This window comes from Barbus barbus (genome assembly GCF_936440315.1).
Source record: "Barbus barbus genome assembly, chromosome: 24".
In the NCBI taxonomy this organism is placed as follows: Eukaryota; Metazoa; Chordata; class Actinopteri; order Cypriniformes; family Cyprinidae; genus Barbus; species Barbus barbus.
The window spans coordinates 21,607,165-21,630,330 of NC_136752.1; the positions used below are offsets into that span (position 1 = coordinate 21,607,165).

Consider the following 23,166-nt stretch of genomic DNA (forward strand, 5'->3'; position numbering starts at 1 on the left):
CTTTGATAAGCAAAGTATTTTATTAATGAATAATCTTACAATAAACATCTTTATTAACAATCTCATTTCTCTTTAAAAGAAACAAGGAAATATGTCTAATAAGAGATAATTTTTTTTGTCAGGCTCAAGAAGAGTGCTTAAGATGTGTTAAATTAACTTTGGTTCTTTAGATATTTTGTCAGAATGACTAAACAGTTCATAGAAATTGATGTCATAGTTCCTTATGTTTTGCAAAATAGAAGCAGAGCTAAAACTAATCAGCTTACAACCAAGGTAGGTGCCCACTTTTTACATTGCATGTAGAGAGTGTTAAATAAAAGACAATGACAATCAGGGAAGAAAACTACATATAATTACTACATATATACAGCTGCACTTATATTGTTCTTTTAAAAACACAAACATGAACATCTATTATATTTTTTGTATCTGTTTCTCATTGTTTGTTCCTAATTTTATGCAGTAAATAAAAAGGGATGACCACAGCCTATACTTTGTTCCAAAGATGTTAAGTCTTTTAAAGTACAAGAAGTACTTTTAGGTCTTCACCAAACAGCTCCTATTTTTGTTGCTGCTGTTGGTTCAGAGGTGGATCAATGTCCTTTTTTTTACATGTTCCTTCTGCAATACAAATTGAAAGCAGAAAAATTTATTAAAGAAATTTGTCAAGAATTATTTTTTTGTCTTCTGTAGAGCTACCTTTGAAGTTTTATAAGTTTAATAACTGATGAACTATGGAAGTGAATTGAATAAACATTGACTGACCTCAATGTTTATTCTCTTCTGCAAAGCTGCTTTACAGATCAACTGAATTTGTTTAATAATTGATTAACTTTTCATCATGGACATTGTTATTGAACTGAACTGAATCAAGAAGTGAACTAAACTGGGCTAAATAGCAACACTGTCGTCTTTTGTAGAGCTGCTTTGCAGTTGGAATGGAAGTGCTATTTTTCCGTTTATTACTGTGAAGCTGCTTTGAAACAACCTGCATCGTACCAAGCACTATATAAATAAATGTGGTTTGACTTGAATTTTCCCTGACATAAGCAGTCCTGATTACAAATCAATCAAGGAAATTAAGGTATATCCAAACACTTACCTTGTGTGCATTTATTTATATGGATCTATTATTTTGTGGTTGTTACTGTTGCTTGATCGTTTCCTGATTTCTGATGGAAGGAAACCATAATTTTATATTTTAAACATGTTTTGTAGCTTATTTCTTTCTAATTATTTTAACATATTTTGAAATCAAGAATTTTATGTGTTTCTCAGAACTTACCCCCAGAACTATTCGCAATATTTCATCTCGGACCTGAAAAAAATAAATAAAAGAAGAAACATGTCAGTGTTCCAAAAAACAAACAAACAAACAAGAAAAAAACCTAATGTCAATATCAGTGCATACCCTTTTTTCTGCAAAACATCCTGTCAACAAGATGAAAAAGCCCTGAAAGTATAGATTATACAGAGGAATCACATATAAATGATAATATAAATATAAATAATATAAATGATATAAATATATCTATTGTACTATTTAAAGTGTTATGATTTGCACGGAGAGACTGGTTAATACCTGCAGGGAGTTGACAATGGTGAATGCGTAATGCACTACATATGTAATAAACTGTGTAAAGTCATCCATCAGAAACACAAAAAGCCCCAGAATCCAAGTCCCACCAAAAACTGGCGTGAGAAAGATAACCACTTTGATGATGCTTTTCACAGCGTCTTTGTCTCCCTTTTTATTGCTCTCAGCTCCAGATGGCTTTAAAACTGTTGCAATGACCACCACCATGGAAAACAAGTTCACCAGAATGATGGTCCCGACTGGGAAGAGAAATGCATGGATGGATCCCTGCAAGGCTGACTGATAGGTAAGCCAGCACGTTTTAGAGCTGTAGTATGGGATGTCGCTTGCTTGGTCATAGTACACGTATGTAACAGCCACAGTCACTGTCGGACAAACGTAGCCAATGGTGAATCCGAGGATCATGTACACCTTTTTCCCAATGTGGCTGAAGACAAAAATGAGCTTGTGGACCAACATGACGCTCAGACACAGCATCCAAAAGAACATCGCAAGGAAGAAGTAATGCTTCGCCACCACCAAAACAAGGCACAAGGCTTCAGTTAGGATTGATGGGAAGGAGGAAGCTAAGAAGCTGCAATCGGCCAAAAGCAGACACAGAGAGATGTTGAGGAGAGCAGTGTGCCGGAAGTGGGAGAGGCTGGATTTGACTACGACACTCCAGACCAAACACTCAATGATGATGTAGATGATGAGAGAGCATATGGAGACTCCCAGTCCGATGTAAGTGAGCTGATCTAGAAAAGGCATGCTTACTGCATGCTTAGACATGAGCATGGAGAAGGAGGTGAGATGGTTGCATTCACAGTAGGCGAGGTTTCCAGGGCCTTTAACGAACTCGCAGCCCTCATCTGACCATCTTAGCTCAGTGACGTTCCAGAACACGCAGGTCAACGTGGCTTTGCTGTCCACTTCATTTGGAAAACCCAGTCTGATGTTCACCGACGACTGAGTGCTGTTCTCAACTGTGCTGGATACGACTATGCTTGGAAACGTTGCCCCCTCGTAGCCCAGTTTTGGCAGGCGGTTGGTCAAGCTCTGCAATCCTACTGTTTTCACCATATCTGCTGTGGCATTCAGCTCAACGTCTACGTTGAAAACGGTTCTGTTGCAAGAGCTGCCGCTTCGGCAGATCTGAAGCTGAATGTTTGAGGAGTTGTAGCCCTCACTAGCATTTATTCGGATGCTTTTCACGAGGCCTTCTACGGATGACAGATACTGTGAAGCCAGTGAACTGCTCTCTTCAACGTCTCCCACTTCCCAGGTTACGTTCAACATGCTGCTAGCTGAGTCGATGAAATCCTATAAGAGAACAGATTTTTTCCTGTAACTGATAAGTGCAAATATGTTAAAGTATACGACCATTTTGATAATGTTAGATCCTGAGTTGTATTTAAGATGGTAACATGGTGAAATTATACTGATGTAAAATACTGCGTGCACATAAACTTAAATAAAAAAATATATCTATTTGAACTATTTCATTATATATAATACATAATAATAACAAAAAATGTATATATATATATATATATATATATATATATATATATAGATATAGATATAGATATAAAAGTGAGTGAAGTGGTTGAAATGCTTACTGGAAGAAGGTTCTCGCCTAGTGCCATGTTTACTGATGCCTTGTTCATGGTTTCGAAAACAGAAACTGCAGTCTTGACATCACCAAAAGTGTTCTCACTATCTTCAGATGTGTTATTTTTCAAGCTCTGAAAGATAAACTGAGCGACTTCTTGTGTTGCTCCAAGTCCTTTTTCAAAATCCTGGAAAGAGATAAAAATGAGACATTTCCACATTGAAGGCACAGTTCAGATGCCATAGTTATGTCTTCGAGTTCAAGTCACTCAGCATCAGTCACCTCTTCTGGATTTGCATACCTTTGCTTGCAAAGCTACACTATTCAGGACTACTTTAACACAGAAAGAGAGTTCTTCCCCCCAGGTTTTTCCAATGCATTTGCGTTTCATTAAGCCCTGTCTCCCTTCTGCAGTGCAATCTATAACAGCTGTTTCATTATTCTTTGTTTTTGGCCATTTTCTAGCTCCAATTTCTTCATCTGCACAAAACAGGTCACTGGCTATAAAAACAAACAAACAAACAAATGAATCATCCAAACAATGTTTCTTTACTTTACCAGTCACCAAGGGGTTTTGTACAATAGCATTCTTTTGCATTAGTAGAGCGTGATTTTCTGTACTTACGGTAAATGATTGGTACTTTTATTGTGCGATTTCGCAGCTGATTCAAAGAGTTCTCTAAAGTGCAGCTGGCCTCAATTGAAGTTGGTTTGCCTTCTGCCAGACAATCAACAGAGAATTCTGCTGTGTACTTGATTATTCCATTAATCTCTGCAAAAAAAGGTAACATTTTTATCTGTTTTCACTTCCAGTTATGAATAAGAGCAATATCCAGGTACCATACTGTAAGATCTATCTATCTATCTATCTATCTATCTATCTATCTATCTATCTATCTAGTTTAGTCGTGACGTATTGTCAAGTATGGTGACCCATACTCGAAATTGGTGCTCTGCGTTTAACCCATCCAAGTGCACACACACAGCAGTGAGTAGTGAACAAATGCACACACACACACACACACACACCGTGAACACACACCCGGAGCAGTGGGCAGCCATGCTGCGGCGCCCGGGGAGCAATTGGGGGTTCGGTGCCTTGCTCAAGGGCACCTCAGTCGTGGGATTGAGGGTGGAGAGAGCGCTGTACATTCACTTCCCCCACCTACAATCCCTGCCGGCCGGGGACTCGAACCCGCAACCTTCGGATGACGAGTCCGACTCTCTAACCATTAGGCCACGACTTCCCCCATCTATCTATCTATCTATCTATCTATCTATCTATCTATCTATCTATCTATCTATCTATCTATCTATCTATCTATCTATCTATCTATCTATCTATCTATCTATCTCAGTAGTTACACATTGTATAATTTAAAATCAATGTCTTTTTGATTTGCTTTGTTTCTAATGAAATGACATTCATTCATTTTAAAGTTTGAAATATATCTAACTCTTTTTTTGGGGCCACTGCAAGCCATATTTTAGAAGTTTATACTTCATGAATGAGGATTTTCTTTAGTGCTAAAACATATTTTAATAATGCTTGACTTGGAACATGTTTACATTTGCAATACTTGGTAAATTGCTTGATTACAAAAACTGTCAATTATATATGTTTATTTAACAATAGTATAACATTCTGTGACTTGCGGACTCAATTGATTATTTGCTCTATAAAGATAATAAAGCGTCAGCTTCACGTTCCATCGAATGAGAGATTTATAAGATAATTACCTCCTTTAATGGGAGCTAATTCATTAGTTCCGAGTTTTAGCGTGGCTTTGTAGGTTTCATTGCTGCTTTCGATGGAACATAAGATGCTAACTTTGGTGGATGATGATGCAGAACAATCTGCAGTTTGTGGATTACTTGTCACATTAATGACCTCTGGCAGAAGTGCAATTTCTATAGGTGCCATGGCCATGTGAGCTATGTTTCCAGTGACAAAAAGGCAGCTGTATGTTCCTGGCATAACAAGAAAAGGAGATTGAGAACAAAAAATCACAGCATCATAAATGGCATCTTGCTTCACTCATATGATTGCATTCAACACACCTGACCAGTATCCATTTGTTTTTAGAAGTGCGACTGTTGAGAGTTCTGTACAAGTATCTGACAGCTGTACTTCACTCCCTGGTCCCAGAGTCAGTGTCGCTTCCTTATCTCTGGACATCTGCCACACGCACTTGCTCATAACCTCGATACTGGTACAGTTCAGCTGTTGTCTTGAATTGTAACACACTTTTCCTGTCGGTGCCTCTATGTATACCATGCCTGCAAATGAAAATATAATACTTTGTTAATAAAAAGATGGGTAGGAATGCTGGATAGATCGAACAAGTGACCAAAAATATTGATATGGTTGCAATGTTTTACCTAGTGACTTAAGACTGAGACTGTAAATGGTTGGATTTGTCAACAGCGCTTCAATTATGCTTTGAACTTTGGGGGTTGCAAACACAGAACTAAGAGAGACTGTGAAATTGTGAGCATACGTATTTAACCCCGTGTAACTGTGTGACAAAAGAGAAGAAACATTGGTTACAAATAATTGTAGATGTTATCAAACGAGTAAACAACGAAAATGTATTTCAAGTCTTTATTATTACTTTATTTACATTCGGATAATCAAATAAAAATGTAAAATGATGAGAGGAAGAATATCTTACAGGCTGCCTTGCATAGTCAATGAGTTGAAGGCATTTAGGACATTAAAAGCACTCAGTAGCTGAAAAGCAAATGTGTTAGGATGATGAGTAAGAGTTTTGTTATAATTGTAGTTACGTAATTTTTCTTTCAGTTCAGTAATATTTATTACACGGCTCTCTCGAATAAGTGATTCTGTTTAGTTAATAGTCTAGCGCCTAGCGGGCTGCTCATCACTTAAGACACGTCTTTCATAATCATATCACAGAGTATCTTTTAAATATTATATACGAATAATTAAATCATTATATACAAATAATTGTTTGTGTTATTGAGCAGAGCTAGGCAGGGGCGCCGTAAGTGGGGGGAAGTTATAAGAATGATTCCAAGGGCCCAACGAGAGAGGGGGGCCCCTAACGCAATGTCTCCGTTCAAAACTGTATGACTTAACCAAGCCTCGTTTGCTGAAATCACGTGATGCTACAAACTCCGAGCCACTTATTCAAAATAAAAGATTTGTAAATGTTTTTTGGCTTCACGAAACTAATTTAATCACAAATCAATATTTAATGTATATGTCTTTATTTATTTGGTTGAGTGGACGTCCAATAAGCGTTATAACCTACAGTCAGTGTGTCGTCTTTATCGCAAAACGGGGGTTTATTTGGCTATAATCACGACTGACTGTACATTATCCCTTGCATAGTTAATATTATACTATGCATTTCTTACAGCTGCTTACATTTCAGAAGGAGTAATCATTTATCAAATAAGGAAATGCACACCTACCATACTTTTGACATCTGCTGGGCTCCCAGTGAGTACACCAATAAGTGAAACTATATGTTCACAGAGGGAAACAATAATAAATGTTCTCCAGAATTGCACATGTGATGTCTGACTTTTACTTTATTTGATATATTTTGATAACTTACCATTCACTTTTGGCAGACACAGAGGTGTGTAGTGTGAAATATTTGCCACACAATGTTCCACATTGCAGCATTTATTTACATTGTCACACACAAAATTGCTCCAAACATAGTCTGGTCCACACCAGCATGTTGAATTTTGGCCAATTATCTCACACTCTATAACAACATACATAATCATAATGACTTAGCATCATATTTATGCTGTTTTAAAATTAAATCTGGCATTATTTTTAATGTTTATTAATGTCAAAACTATTTTTGTTTAAAAAAAATAATTATATATATATAGAACTGTGAATTAAAAAAATTAAATCAACATCAGAAAGAATAACCTATTACTGTAATCATGGTAGGGTTAACTCACCTGCTGCTATTTCAGCATTTGTGATAGTTACCCCTGTTGTATCCAGAACAGTCCCTATAAGTCCAGGCAGATGAACTGCAACATTTAATGTTTTATTCCCCTCAATCATGACCTCTGCCCAGTGGGTCACCTCTGTGGACCCTGAAAACATATACATTGAAAAATTATAAATTTGCTGCATGCTTTATTTGTGTGTGATATAACTCTATATAATGGATTTTAAAACCAGAATTTGGAAAGGACTGTGTCTAGTCAAACGAAAACTTACCCACATATGAAGTCTGTTAGATAACAGAAGAAGAAAACAGTCAGCACTTTTGCTTTCTAGTCATAAACAAATGATTATGTCTAACAAAGAGAATGGGATTCTTGCAGTATGGATTAGAAAACATACATAAAATACTGTAAATATTAACATTTAAATGAATTTGATTCTTATAGGTGATGACGAGTGTTAAAAAAATATATTCAATGCCATGATCATCAGTCAGAGCAGTATGTAGTATAGTATGTGGCAGTCAGGCTACTATTTATGATCTATATTATTCAGGATAATTTTTTTGTGTATATATTTTTATTTGTATATATTTGTACATGAGCTTACTTGGCTAAAAATGAACAGCGCAGCAAAAAGCATCATTCCTGTGCCAGACAGTGTCTTGATCCTAAGGAGATTGCATTGAATTTTTAAAAAGACAGTCACAAATGTAGACCTAAATGAACCCTTTCTCTGAACTCAAGTGAACTTGTTTGCCAAATTTCTATTGACAGAAAATTTAACTATTTTTATATTATAATACTATAAATCTGGGTACGTCATCTCTCGCTTATTAAACCTCATCAAACCACAAAACTACAAAAAACTTTGCCAAAGCTAGATACTGCCTTTCAAAACACCGGCTAAATAAATTCATATGGAAACATGTTTGTCATAAAGAGATCACATATTAAGAAACAAAATTATGATACATTATTTGAAGATCAAATATAAAACTACTAAATTCATAAAAATTTATTTGTTGAATTTGAATGACACAATGAGGATTAAAATGGTTTGGTGAACATATTCTGTGAACACCAACATTCTATATATATAGTATATATATTAATTATATATATATATATATATATATATATATAGTAAGTATATATGTATAGTAAGCCTATATATGTATTGTGAGATTACATTTTTAAGATTTTTTTAAAATAAGAACCTCAACCACTTTCCTACAAAAATATAAACCAAAGATAAAAAATACTGACCTTACAATCTGCATTTTAAAAGAGAGGATCAGCAAGTTTTAGGCAATGTTATCTGTCATAACAACATGTTCCCTGTAAACCAGTTTCCAGAGTGAAAAGTGGTGCTGAATGAGAATTAAGGAAAGTTGACGAATGCAGTGGGGCAGGCAAAAGCTAATTTACATAGTTCTCTCTCACATTTGCATTTTGCATTTCCCAAGTCCATAGGCCACCTGGATAAGTTAGCACACAATAGTCATTGCTTCAGACTTTCCATTGAGATTTGGCTAACAAAAATGTAGCTCAGAGCTGCATGCTTTGGCCAACCACAGTATGTTTGGTTAGATTGTCATTTGTGGCTGATTTAGATAAATCATTTTCATGTTTAAACCTTGGTGTATTTTTAGAAATAAGACTTTTAGACTTAAGATCTGCCATTTCTGATAAATAAATAAAATAAGGGGAAGTCGTGGCCAAATGGTTAGAGAGTCGGACTCGTAATCCAAAGGTTGCGGGTTCGAGTCTGGGGCCAGCAGGGATTGTAGGTGAGGGGAGTGAATGTCCAGCGCTCTCTCCACCCTCAATACCACGACTGAGGTGCCCTTGAGCAAGGCACCGAACCCCCAACTGCTCCCCGGGCGCCGCAGCATAAATGGCTGCCCACTGCTCCGGGTGTGTGTTCACGGTGTGTGTGTGTTCACTGCTGTGTGTGTGCACGTTGGATGGGTTAGAGCACGAATTCCGAGTATGGGTCACCATACTTGGCAGTATGTCACTTCACTTCATAAACTCAAAGTTCAGCCCACTGAAGTAAAATCCTACTTCCGATTTGAAAGATTGTATTTGCTCTCAGATCAAGCGGAAATAACATTCTCATATATTAACCTTATTATATCTTGTTTCATTTGTTGTTTTAAACCTCGAGTGATGTGGTTATGTTTCCCGTATGGTGACCACTACCGCATCCAGCTCATCTAACTCACATATGACAATGGAAATATGTGGTAACACACAGGATCACAGGATGTTTATTCAGCATGAGGTGAACTCACTCCGCCTCATTGTTTGGCTGTTGTGGAGAACATGACTATGGACAGTTGCATAATGTTATGGTAATGTTATGAAAACAGAGTGTAATGATTATAACGTACCACTGTTTTTATTACACACAATACAAATTTCAATCTAACTGTTGTATTATTTACGTCATACATTCTGAGTCAAAGTACAACTATAAGATTAAAAAAAAAATAATTATCATCAAAAATTACCGTACTGTTTACACTACTGTATACATACATTTAGTAGAACATTTAATGAAAGTAAAGGTTTTAAAAGAAGATTTATTGTTATGGAACACACTTGCAAATTAGTGTCTTCTTTTCTTCAAACGCATTTGTTTGTTAAATAAGCATCCATGGAAATATATCTGTTTTGCATGCTCATTCAAAATGACAAAACATGCCCATGATGTTAATAGTTCCATTCAAGAAACCAAGTAAAATGTAAGCTGGTATTTTGTTCTGTCATTTGTTTATTTCCTATTTTATCCTATTCTATTTATAACATTCAAGGGTGAGATAGCATTCCATTCAAAGCGGCAACATGAGATGAAGATGAATGAGAATGTCGTCTTTCCTATATTTATTCATTTTAATATTGGTCATTTTTCTGTTTTTATTTTCAGTGTTTAACATAGCAATAGCTTGTATGTTAAAGAAAAAGATTAGAAACAGTGCTTGTACAGAAATCAACTTCAGTACTCAGATCATGAGGGAGAGTGTTTACAAAAGTAGTTAAAAAAAAAATAATTTTCATGAAGTGCACCAGAGCAACAATATAAACACACAGAACCAGAATTTACACCCTTACCAGTATATTCAGAAATTTATGTCAAACCAGTGACTAATCCATTGATGATCATCTAAAAGTGTTCTCACCAAAATGAAAGGCACATAGTAGACATGTGCAAAATTCAGACATTCAAATTCAAAATAAAATCGGCCGTGGATTAGGAGTTCCTGTAAAGGAAGGAATTAATAGTACCAGTAGTAATAGAAAAATACCAGTAGTAATTAAAAAAATTGTAATTCATTCAAATTCTTCAGTTAAAATAATTATATAATACTTTAAGAGACTTGCACATTTTGTCCTTCAACATAAATTATACACAGTTGTATTAATACTTAAATAAAAAATTTGTCTGTACTTCCAGGAATGTGTAATTCTCTATTCTCTATTCTCACTATTCTCTAGTGAGGTTGACGTTTAGCAGTGGGAACTAGGTTATGCAGACCCAAATGTCACATGACAATACAACTCATACTGAGGGGAAGTAAAATAAATTATTTTGAAACATTTATTTTACCATTATGGTCTATAATTGTGCAGCTAGGAAAATGAATAAAATATTAGAGAGCAATTAATTTAATTATTCATTTAAAAAAACAGAAGCATTTCATTATTGGTTAAACAGTACATTTTTTTTATATGTTTATTTTTTAAACAAATCAGACAGAACAGAACAGTCTATAATATAATGCTACCAACTGGACAGCAAATCATTGCTGTCTAGACCCATCCAATTATGCCATTGTAATAATTATAAATAGTATTCTTTATTAAATATCAAATCTGTACTTTTTTTTCCCCCAGTGAGGTTTACATAGTTGTAGTTTAGGAAGTACTTTTGGAAAAGATTTGTGACCCTGGACCACAAAACCAGTCATAAGGGTCAATTTGAAATTGAGATTTATACATCATCATCATCAGCTTTCCATTGATGTATGGTTTGTTAGGATAGCACAATATCTTGGTATGTTTTTTAAGCCTTTTGAATTACGGGGACATAGGCAGTGTCCTCATAAACCACCTTCATATTGTAATACCTCTGTCATACCCATGTCATTATACAAATTTGTGTCCTCATAAACCACATAAACATGCACACACACACACACACACACACACACACACACACACACACACATATAATAAATATATAATTTACCAATTTATAATTTATTAACTTACTTCTACTTCGGAAGAAATCCTGTCTGCTTTAAGTTGATGGTGCATTAGTAGCCTACTCCTTAATTTGGAGATTTAAGATATCAAATGTAAACTGAGTACATCTATCACAAGGAAGATCTCATGGCTGAGATGCATTGTTTTGTTGTCATTTACCCTAGTTTGGTTAGAGCTGGAAAGGTTCCTTGGTGACAGTTTTCTTGCCAGAGCCTCATGGATCTATAAGCATATATAACAAAATGAGTTAAATCACAGTTCTGAATGTACTGTGCAGTACTGAATGACTCGAAAATGGTTTGTCATACTGTCAAGAAACAAAAATCAACTCATACCAAACACCAAAATAAAGAATCCCTGCACAAATTATAAAAATATAGGATGAAAATGTTACTGTAAATAATACTGATGCTGTTGCAATTCAACATAGCAAGAAACTTATTTTTCATTACAATATGTTGTTTTGATGCTTTTTAATGGATTGTTAGAATTATATAATATAATAATTATTGTATTATTTGCATTACAATTACAGTTTTCATTGTAATCAATGCACACAAAATATAACCTTTATATAAAGTTAAATACAAAGGCAGAAAGTGATACCTGCAGTGAATTGAGGAGTGCAAACACCACATGAACACCTAATTTCTCTGACACCATAGTTCCAATTCCAAATCCCCATGTTAGACCAAAGATAGGAGTCAAAATGGCCACACATCTGGCAATGACCACCAGAGCATGTTTCTCATCTGGTTGAATTGTAGGAAAAACTCCCCTCCTCAACATCTTGTACAGAACCACAATCAAAACCACAAGGTTTATGGCTACAATAGTGAGAGCTGGAATCACAAATGCTAGCAGGGCCTTTGATTCGTACCAGTTCAGCCAGCACGCATTTCTTTTGGAAATATAATTTTTAGGTTCAGCTGTTGATGCAACAGTAATGACCGCTATGAGCAAAGGTGCACCATAACCGACTATGAAGGCAATTATCATCATCCTAGCCCTTGACATCTGAGACAAGACCATGACTGTACGGTAAAAGAGCAACAGCGCTGACATCAACATCCAGAAGAAAAGAGCCAGGTAAAAAAAAGTGCATGAAGAAAACCGCTGGACTGCAGCGACCCACTGAGGTTGGCTGCTCACTTTCTGCGACTGCAGCTCCAATGATAAAACAGATGTTTGCGATCAGCAGGGACACGGCAATGTAGACTATTGAGACATGTCGCATGTAGGATGTGTCATTTCTTCTTACTGACTTCCATACGATAGTCTCAATAATCAGGCATATAATCAAGCTGGCCATTGAAATAGCAACGCCACTGTAAGTTATATAGGCTAAGGCTATGTGATCAATAGAAAATGGTGACATTAGGATTGAAAAAGAGGTTGTGTGGTTGCATTCACATGTAATCTTGCCAGTTTAGTTTCCTTTACTTTACATCCAGTGGAATCCCAAGCGTCAAGATTAAAGTTCCAAAAGACACACTGAGGATTTCCCAAAGACTGATTAGTAATGTCAAATGTAAAAGATATGTTGTTAATCGTCTTGTTGTCAACCTTTACAACAACCACATCTCCATTGATGCGCACATCTGATTCGCTACTGCCGTTACTACTAGTATTTCGAGTAGGCAGGACATTGTCAAGACTTGTGAAGACTATGACAGTTATAGGAGTGGATACAGGAACCTGTGATATCTCAATCTCAGTAGTTGAGTTTGGCAGGCTTGATATTGCACTATATGAGGAGCTGGTTGTTACATTTCTATTCAACTCAATAAATGTTTCAATAATCCTAAAATTGGAATTTGTGAGACGACCACTTATATTCTCAATAGCGCTCAGAAGTGCTGTACTGGTGTCATCTGTCCTGCTGTCATTGTTCAAATTTTTCCATGTATTAATAGCTAATGTTGAAACAAGGATATCCACTGTTTTAAGGAAATTCTGGAAATGACACCGAAAATAATGTTATGCTGAAACAGTTACATCAGAAGGGAAAACAAAGATAATGTACAAGTATTTGAAAAAGTTTTGATTAGCCACAATTTGACTGATGTCTTTTGTGCACACAGACACACACTGTAATGTACATACCTCCATCACAGGCTGATTGATGATAATGTTTAGTGAAACATCAGCAACTTTTACAAGTATTCCAACAATGGTTTGGACAGTCACAGGACTGTTATTTCTACATCATTCATCTCTGTAGCATTCATCTCAGCCACAAACACTGGTATGTCCTGCACATCCAAGACCTTAATTCCAAGGTAAGTAAGAAATGTAATTTCAAGAAATATTTGAAAAGGACAGTTGATTTAGTTTTTTTCTTAAATAGATGAAGATTACCTGAACTTGCTTTTCAAGGTCTACGATAACCTGAATTATACAGTTTGACTCTTCAGGCGTCCATACACCTAATGTACATCTATATTTTATGGTGCCTTCCTTGCCCTTTTCACCGGGTCCTGTCAAAGTATCACCTTCCTTTCCATCTCCAAGCGTTTCATTTTTACAGCTAAACACTAGAGTAAATATTAGATTGAGTTTCAGAAAAATAGAAAAACAGTTATTTATTTCAGACAGCTGAAAACATGCGGCTACTTCAAAGGACAAAAAACTGAAGGTTCACCTTGGTTGACTTTGTTAACAGTAACAATTTTACTGCCATAGCTGAAACCTTGAAGCGCCGTGTTCTTGAGTTGACATTTAAAGGTTTTACTCTCACAATTTCCATTTTTGATTGTATGGTCTAACATGATGCATCCATCCTCTGATTCATTCATTAATTCATTGTCATTTCCATCACCACACACATTTAAAAGAAAATATTAAAAAAATTATCACACATTAAAAATTTATCCACAATTTAGGAGATCATGCTGTAGTTAATATAAAACTTCAAGTTATTTAAGTTATATTTATTTTCTAATAAGCTCTTACCCAAACCAATATTAAATTTCAGAGTGTGACAGGTGTACAGTTCAGCATTTGGTCCTTAGAGCAGTTGATTTATCTCATTGACAAATGTATAATTATTGAACATTGTGGAAAAACTGGTAAAACTAGTAACCAAAATAATCTTTCTTGAGTGGCATACATTTCTCAATTCTTGAGTGGCATAAATTATTCTATTTTTAATTACAGCTGTATATTGAGATGTGGTGGAAATGACATTTGTTCATTGCAGGTCGGAATTTAAAAAAAAAAAATATTAACAATTTCTCTTGTAATCTAAGTTTGTCATCTTACAGACCTTAAAACTAGACAAATTATTTACATTTATGAAACTAGGTTACGTGTGTACGTATTATTATATATTAATATAATATATACAATTATAATATAATATTAGAATTATATATAATAATAATAATTTACGTGTTGGTTTCTGTTTAGTTCCGTTTTGCCCATATTTTGGTTTTGTTTTTTGGTCTTGTCATTAGTTAATCTTCCTTCATTTAGATCACCTGTCTTATATTAATCATCTCCTTTGTAAGTCCTCAGCTCTGCCCTTGTCTTTGTCTGAGTTTAATGTTTGTAATGGAAATAGTGTGTTGATGTTTATTAAACTACTTTTCGTCTACTCCTTTGTCTTGCGTCTACCTCCACAACCACATATCCGTGACAACATGACTTTTGAACAAGTTTTTTTTCTCCAACTTCACAAGGTTAAAAGTGTCCCTAGTTGAAGAAACACCCATATGTCAAAACAAAAATTAATAATTAATTTGCCATGGATGGGGGGCAACTGTCTATTAGCTCAATCTAATTGGATGACCTTAATCAGGATGGACACCTTTCACGTGCATGAAATCAAAGCTAAGATGGATAGGCTTACAGTCTTAACAATGGTTTGTGGCTTCATGTGAAATTCAACAACAGTAACAATCCACAAAATACACTACTCATACCCAACAGCCTCATTTTCATTCATACCAAAAATTAATATGACACTAGCAGTAATAGTTAGTAGCACTTTATATAGCACCTAAAATAAATGAATTCCAATCTCAGGTTGAAGGAAGGAAGATTCCCTGGGTGGATGGCGTGGACCTTCACCTTGTGAGGAGACAGCACTACCCACTAAGCCACCATACTAGCCCTTATTTATTTATCTATCCTTCCATCCATCGATCCATCCATTTTTATTCTGTGTTTGAACATTGAACCCATTATTCATTCTAACAAAAATATACATTAGGATATATTAGGGTCAAATATATTATGGATGTACTTTGCAATCATTCAGAAAATAAAACAGGATTGTTTCATAACAAATTACAGTCACACACTGCAGTATAACACACTAGACCTCACACAACGTTTAGGTCAAACCATTGTTCTTTTATGTTTATAACAGACTTCAGCCTGACAAGGAAGAACAACTTTTAAAGTAAAGCATTAAATGTCATATTTCAAAGTCAAGGTAAGAATTTCTTTGAATTAATTGTACTGCATAAAACCAATTCTCAGCAGTTTCTTTACGTCTCTGGAAATAACCACGAAGAGATGGTTTTAGTGTTGTGTTTGTCTCCTGAGGACAGATCATTGCACTCAGTCAGGTTATTACCTTTTCATTTACTTAGTTGATTCTTCTGTAATTCCTTCATTGAGACCATCATCAAGATTTTTTTCTTTATTTCAGTCCTCACAAACAATTCCATAAAAATGATATATGACATTATGTATGGACAGAAAAAGGTGTAGGCTGAAGCCTTAGCTTGTTTTACCGTCTCCCCCTTTTAGAGTCCCACTAAGGTCAGAGGACGATGAGGCCCACAGATAAAAATGAAGGCCTAGTATTCTTAAAGTAGTAACTATTGAAAAACCTACTAATAAGATCAACTAAATCAAGGCCAGATTAACGCACGGGCCTATCAGGCACATGTTCAGGGCACTAGACACAAGGGGTGGGGTGGGTGGGTGCTGCATCAAAATCAGTCATTATAAAAAAAAAAAAAAAATTATAATATATAAAAAGTATAATATATAAAATTATAATATAATATTAGAATTATATATAATAATAATAATTTATATAATTTCTAACCACAAATGCCCATGCGAGGTGCATGCGCGTCTTCAAGCATTGTGCGATCATGTTGGAAAAGTCACAAGTGGTTAAAAAGGTTCTTTGGGTTCAAAAAGGTAGAGTAGGGCGAAAAACTCCATCTTATTTTCTCCTCCAAGTTCAAAATGGTCCCACATCATTGTTTTACCTTTCTTATAAAGGCATTTGACTTTCTTCACACGATTGCTTTGTAAACACTGGGTCAATACTTCTGCCTGCATGATTACGTGTAAGGTCGAGTTAGTGCAAGACTAGCATTTGTGGTTATATATAAGTATATAAAATTTTTTTTTTTTTCTAGAAAATTCCTGATCATTTCACTAGATAAGACCCTTATATTTTAGCAGGGATTGTGTAGAGCCCTTTGAAGCTGCACTGAAACCTTGCACTTTTGACCTTGAACTCGTTGGCCACCATTGAAGTCTACTATATGGAGAAAAATCCTAATTTTGGTATAAGGAAACATTAAGGTTGTTGAATAAATACAGTGAAGTAACAAAGAGTGAAAGTCCTCACTAATAATTGTATAATGTGTAATATTATACAGGTTTGGATAACCAAGCTCAAAGAACTGTGAAAATGAATAAGAAATTGTAGCCTTAAAATAAATGATTGAATCATTATTGTCCAATTCTCCAGCTATGAAAATGAATAAAATACGAAAGAACTAGCATGCCATGCTTAGTTAGTTGTTTTTTTTTTTTTAAGTTTGTAAAGGCAGGTTTTTGAAGCACACACACAAAAAAGGTCAGTTACTTTTTCTTTTAGCGGCACAACATGAAATGTGTCAAAAACAACACAAACACCACAAATAGGTAATTTCTTAAACAATTTAAAAGCACAGGGAATAAAAGAAAGTTCATATTTTTTGTTTTGCTTTTGGACACAAGTTCCCTATACTTTGACAAAGTGAATAAGTAGATTCTGGAGCTATAGACAAGAAGCTAATCAATGAATTGTCTTTAAGAATGTTAGTAAAGGTACATAAGGCAGCCTCATCATGCCTTTCGCTTATAGGGAGAGAAGTTGGTATACCTATTATCTGACAACAACATTTTTGTACCCTCTCTAACTCAGAGAGACCTTTAGGCAGTCCACCTCACGCTGGGCTTGCATACTCGAGATCTGGCCATATAAAAGTAAAGTATATTTGCATTAAAACACTGGATGGGAGATCCGCTCTCTTTGCAGCACTAAGAATAGATTCTTGGCTGTGACTTATAAATCATATACTGTACTTGATATATGCAGCCCATGATAACTCAGATGCTATTTGAATTCCAAGCAGTTTAAAAGTGAAGACTATACTGATTACATGTCCCAAAATTACTGGAGAAGGAGGAGAGGGGATGTTATCATCCCTCCTGGCACTAATTACCAAATCCATGGTCTTAGCTCCACTCATTGCCAGTGAAAATTCCTGTCCCTCCAGTCCAAGGCCTTTTAAATAAGGCCAGGTGGATCCCATCAGAAGCTCAGTGATTGTTAGATCATCAGCGTGTACAGGAATTATAGAAGGGGACATGTAAATCCATGATATTTTATACAGATGACAAGTAGAGGGGATGAAAGTCCCCACTAGGGAATACCAGCTGTAGTTGGATATGAGTACTCTTATCAAATAAATGTAAAATAAAGAGCCATTTCATTTTTGGTGAAGCTGTAAAATTGTTATTATTAATGTTTTTATTAATTTTTTTTTTTTTTTATAATCACCACAGAACAGTATGATAAAAGGCAAAGAAAAACACTTTTCAGAAAACACAATGCTATTTCTCCAGATCTATATTACGGATATGATTTTTCTGTTGTTAATGAAAGTGTATGCAATCATGCCAACTGCAGCATTGTATTAAAATGTATCCTTAATCAAATATTAGATCTGTAGATTGTAAGCCATTTTTATTAATATATCAGAACATAGAAACACTTCTTACCAGAAATCAGTAACAACTAGCAATGTAGAAAACTTGTTTAAAAGGCTGTTTAACATTTAATAAAGTAGATTATAGTTAATGAAGTAGTTGATTATGCATTCACAAAAGTATCTGAGCCACTGGAGCTGTGTGAAGATGTAGCCGCTGAGAAAGCGCTGGCTTCAGATACGTTGTACATATCTGCAAATAGATATTTGCACATTATTCAAAATGTTACGGCCTATTATCAATAATGTTGATCTTCTAAAGCTATTTTGACTAAATAAAAGTCTGTACATCAAAATATGTAAACAATTGTATCCATTTTAATAGTAAGACTTACTTCTTCTCCGAATCCTTTGAAAGAAACCCAGCCCGCTTGAAGATGACGGTCCTGCACTAGTACTCTGTAATTTAAAGATATCAGCTGTAAACTGAGCACATCTAACATCTGCTAACATAACTGAAAGAGTAAAAGCCTAAAAAGTAAGATTTTTAGCAAAATCTCATGGATCAGATGCATTGTTTTTCTGTCATTTACCCTGGTACGGTTAGAGCTGGTAAGGTTCCTTAGTGATAGTCTTCCTGCGAGAGCCTCACGGATCTGCAACCATATATCACAAAATGGGTTAAAGTACTGAAGAAGTGCTGAATGACTCGAAAACCTTTAATAAAATGAATCTGCCAAAATGGTTTGTCAAATTGTCAAGCAACAAAAATCAATTCATACCTTGCTGTCTAAAAGCGTTCCAAACACCAAAATAAAGAATCCCTGCACAAGTGATACAAATATATGATGAAATAACTTTTTTTGCATTATATTATGTTGTTGTGAGGTTTTATAATGGATTGTTAGAATAACAGAATATAATAATTATTGCATTATTTGCATTACAACTAACTTAAAAAGTTAGTGCTAAATTAAAATTAAATCAAAATTAAAACGTAAAGTGGAGAGTAAAGAAAGTAGTACCTGCAGTGAATTGAGGAGTGCAAACACCACATGAATCCCAAAGTCACGTGACACCATGGTTCCAATTCCAAATCCCCATGTTAGACCAAAGATAGGAGTCAAAATGGCCACACATCTGGCAATGACCACCAGAGCATGTTTCTCATCTGGTTGAGTTGCGGCACCAACTCCTCTCCTCAACATCTTGTACAGAACCACAATCAAAACCAGAAGGTTTATGGCTACAATAGTGAGAGCTGGAATCACAAATGCCAGCAGGGCCTTTGACTCATCCCAGTTCAGCCAGCATGCATTTCTTTTGGAAATATAATTTTGAGGTCCAGCTGTTGATGCAACAGTAATGACCGCTATGAGCAAAGGTGCACCATAACCGACTATGAAGGCAATGGCCATCATTTTGGCCCTTGACATCTGAGACAAGACCATGACTGTACGGTAAAAGAGCAACAGTGCTGACAGTAACATCCAGAAGAAAAGAGCCAGGTAAAAAAAGTGCATGAAGAAAACCGCTGGACTGCAGCGACCCACTGAGGTTGGCTGCTCTTGGTCTGCGATTGCAGCTCCAATGATAAAACAGATGTTTGCGATAAGCAGGGACACGGCAATGTTGACTATTGAGACATGTCGCATGTAGGATGTGTCATTTCTTGTCATTGACTTCCACACAATAATCTCAATAATGAGGCATAAAATCAAGCTGGCCATTGAAATAGCAACGCCAATGTAAGTTATATAGGCTAAGGCTGTGTGATCAATGGAAAACGGTGACATTAGGATTGAAAAAGAGGTTGTGTGGTTGCATTCACATGTAATCTTGCCAGCTTTGTTCCCTTTACTTGTATAGGGCTTTACTTTACATCCAGTGGAATCCCATGCGTCAAGATTAAAGTTCCAAAAGACACACTGAGGATTTCCCAAAGACTGATTAGTAATGTCAAACGCAAAAGATATGTTGTTAATCGTCTTGTTGTCCACCTTTACAACAACCACATCTCCATTGATGCGCACATCTGATTCGCTACTGCCGTTATTACTAGTATTTCGAGTAGGCAGGACATTGTCAAGACTTGTGAAGACTATGACAGTTATAGGAGTGGATACAGGAACCTGTGGTATCTCAATCTCAGTAGTTGAGTTTGGCAGGCTTGATATTGCACTATATGAGGAGCTGGTTGTTACATTTCTATTCAACTCAATAAATGTTTCAATAATCCTAAAATTGGAATTTGTGAGACGACCACTTATATTCTCAATAGCGCTCAGAAGTGCTGTACTGGTGTCATCTGTCCTGCTGTCATTGTTCAAATTTTTCCATGTATTAATAGCTAATGTCGAAACAAGGATATCCACTGTTTTAAGGAAATTCTGGAAAAGACACAGAAAATAATGTTTACAATTTTTTTTTTCATCAGATGGGAAAATGAAAATGCACAAATATTTTATCATCATAAAGTTTTGATTAGCCACAATTAGACTGATGTGCATGCATGATGTAATATACATACCTCCATCACAGGCTGATTGATGAAAATGTTTAGTGAAACATTAGCAACCTTTGCAAGTATTTCAACAATGGTTTGGACAGTCGCAGAAGACTGTGCTATCTCTTCATTATTCTTCTCTGTAGCATTACTAAGCTCAGCCACAAACACTGGTATGTCCTGTACACCCAAAACCTAAATTACAAAGTAAAGACGAAATGTGAATAACAGAAATATTTTAAATGGACAGTTATTTTTATTTTTTCATAAACAGATGATGAAGATTACCTGAACTTGCTTTTCAAGGTCTACGATAACCTGAATTATACAGTTTGACTCTTCAGGCGTCCATACACCTAATGTACATCTATATTTTATGGTGCCTTCCTTGCCTTTTTCACAGGGTCCTGTCAAAGTATCACCTTCCTTTCCATCTCCAAGCGTTTCATTTTTACAGGTAAACACTAGAGTAAATATTAGATTGAGTTTCAGAAAAATAGAAAAACAGACAATTGAAAAATATGTGGCTACTTCAAAGGACAAAAAACTGAAGGTTCACCTTGGTTGACTTTGTTAACAGTAACAATTTTACTGCCATAGCTGAAACCTTGAAGCGCCGTGTTCTTGAGTTGACATTTAAAGGTTTTACTTTCACAATTTCCATTTTTGATTGCATGGTTTAAGATGATGCATGCATCCTCTGATAGTATGAAATACAAATAATTGAAAACATATTAAAATATGCTGAACTGAACAAAGCTTTTTTACTGCAACTGAAAACTCCAGTCAGTAACTTTTGTAAAAATATATTGCCAGTCAGTATGTACAACCTGAAGTCACTTTATCCTCAGAAGATATCTGGGTCCACTCCACACTGTTCGTTTCTTCACAGCATTTCAGTGAAACAGTCTGGTCAACACATTGGAACGTTCTTTCATTTTCACCCACAATGATATTGGGAAGTGACTGAATAACTATATCTTGCCACTGAATGTAAGGTATTGTCCTGTCTATGATACATGAGTATCGACCTGCAAATAAAATAAAAATGCTCATATACACAAGTTTATTTATGCATTTATTATTTTCTAAAGTTATAAAACAGACTGGTTTACATAATTGTCTTTATTCAATTATTGCATTTATTCAGTTATATTCTTTCAACTTTCCTTAAATACACTAGTTGAAAGCAATATATACACAGACAGTTCTGCTATAGCATCATACTAGTGGAACATCATACTAAGGAGAAATTGAACTAGCCTGGCCACACTTTTCCATAAAAAGTGGATGGAATCCAAAATGTCACAAAAGGGACCATTAAAGTTTAATCAAAGTAGTGCTTATGAGTTGTGTACTATATTCTAAAATGTATAGCCCCTGCTGATCTCATTTTATAGAACACTTTAAATGTTGGTCTGATCCTCTCACAAAGCTTAATTTATTTGATGGAACAAAATTTCCTGATACCTTTTCTCTTATTATTTCAATCACACCCGGCACATGCTGAACTCAGCAGAAAATGTACCACAAATAATATTTTAAAATAATATTTTATAAAACATCACAAAAGCTAACTTTTCACTTACTTTCTATTCAGTAGACATGACCGAATCCTAATGACTAAACATCTAATTACTGAGAAAGCTGTATTGCTTCTGATTCACATTTAATATAAAATATAAATTTGTATATTATTTTTATATAACGTAAAATTATTTTAAATAATTTTAATTTAAAACAAATAAATATATTAAATATATCAATTATTGCATTGATTTAATACAACAGTTCAATAAATAAGGACTTAATATTGTGTTATATTTTAGACTCGATATTGCCAGTTTTTGCTCAGCTCTGCCTACACAAATATTACCTACACTCTAAAAAACAATGGTGCTATATAGCACTAAAAGTGGTTCTTGGCTCGTAATCATAGGGTAACCACTTTTGGTGCTATACAGCACCATATCTTTAAAGGTGCCAACAGTGTTTTTTTGGCTCGTAAAGAACCTTTAAAGGGGCTTAACAGGTTCTTTGTACGGCAGTGGATCTATATAGCACCTTAATCACCCCAACGAACCACAGAAGAACCGCTGAAGAACCATACAGGAGTTTAACAGGTTCTGTATATGGTAGTGGTGCTATATAGCCCCTCAGTCATGCCAAAGAACCGGTGAAGAACTGCTGAAGAACCACTGAAGCACCAAGATTTGGTGCTAAACAGCACCAATAGCGGTTCACCTATGATTACGAGCCAAAGAACCACTTTCAGTGCTATATAGCACCCTTTTTTTTA

The 23,166-nt window shown here is 35.3% G+C and overlaps 2 protein-coding genes and 1 pseudogene across 3 annotated transcripts in view; all 3 read right to left on the reverse strand.

Annotated features, from left to right (window-relative positions):
* Positions 1 to 4: 4 nt before the first annotated feature.
* LOC306844037 (adhesion G-protein coupled receptor F2-like) lies at positions 5 to 8,515 on the reverse strand. The gene is made up of 17 exons (XM_079375864.1): positions 8,406 to 8,515; positions 7,737 to 7,807; positions 7,143 to 7,283; positions 6,779 to 6,934; positions 6,633 to 6,682; positions 5,867 to 5,925; positions 5,574 to 5,710; positions 5,253 to 5,471; positions 4,932 to 5,162; positions 3,817 to 3,963; positions 3,493 to 3,692; positions 3,199 to 3,378; positions 1,583 to 2,899; positions 1,412 to 1,453; positions 1,286 to 1,318; positions 1,103 to 1,172; positions 5 to 621 (listed from the first exon to the last, which is right to left on the reverse strand). The coding sequence occupies exons 1-16, from the start codon at positions 8,417 to 8,419 to the stop codon at positions 1,131 to 1,133; spliced, it is 3,039 nt and encodes a 1,012-aa protein (XP_079231990.1). The 5' UTR covers positions 8,420 to 8,515; the 3' UTR covers positions 5 to 621; positions 1,103 to 1,130.
* Positions 8,516 to 11,625: 3,110 nt separating this feature from the next.
* LOC306843499 (adhesion G-protein coupled receptor F1-like) lies at positions 11,626 to 13,523 on the reverse strand (annotated as a pseudogene). Its single transcript has 4 exons — positions 13,518 to 13,523; positions 12,018 to 13,367; positions 11,747 to 11,768; positions 11,626 to 11,633 (listed from the first exon to the last, which is right to left on the reverse strand). The product of its transcript is annotated as an adhesion G-protein coupled receptor F1-like (transcript).
* A 4,627-nt stretch (positions 13,524 to 18,150) lies between these two features.
* The window catches only part of LOC306843953 (uncharacterized protein), a 34,308-nt gene continuing 29,292 nt past the window's right edge, over positions 18,151 to 23,166 (reverse strand). The window contains exons 24-32 of the mRNA XM_079375708.1: positions 21,698 to 21,898; positions 21,427 to 21,567; positions 21,156 to 21,331; positions 20,892 to 21,062; positions 19,387 to 20,751; positions 19,144 to 19,185; positions 18,955 to 19,017; positions 18,757 to 18,820; positions 18,151 to 18,614 (exon numbers count right to left, since the gene is read on the reverse strand). Of these exons, the coding sequence (XP_079231834.1) occupies positions 18,526 to 18,614; positions 18,757 to 18,820; positions 18,955 to 19,017; positions 19,144 to 19,185; positions 19,387 to 20,751; positions 20,892 to 21,062; positions 21,156 to 21,331; positions 21,427 to 21,567; positions 21,698 to 21,898 (2,312 nt within the window). The 3' untranslated portion in view covers positions 18,151 to 18,525. The remainder of the gene's footprint in view (positions 18,615 to 18,756; positions 18,821 to 18,954; positions 19,018 to 19,143; positions 19,186 to 19,386; positions 20,752 to 20,891; positions 21,063 to 21,155; positions 21,332 to 21,426; positions 21,568 to 21,697; positions 21,899 to 23,166) is intronic.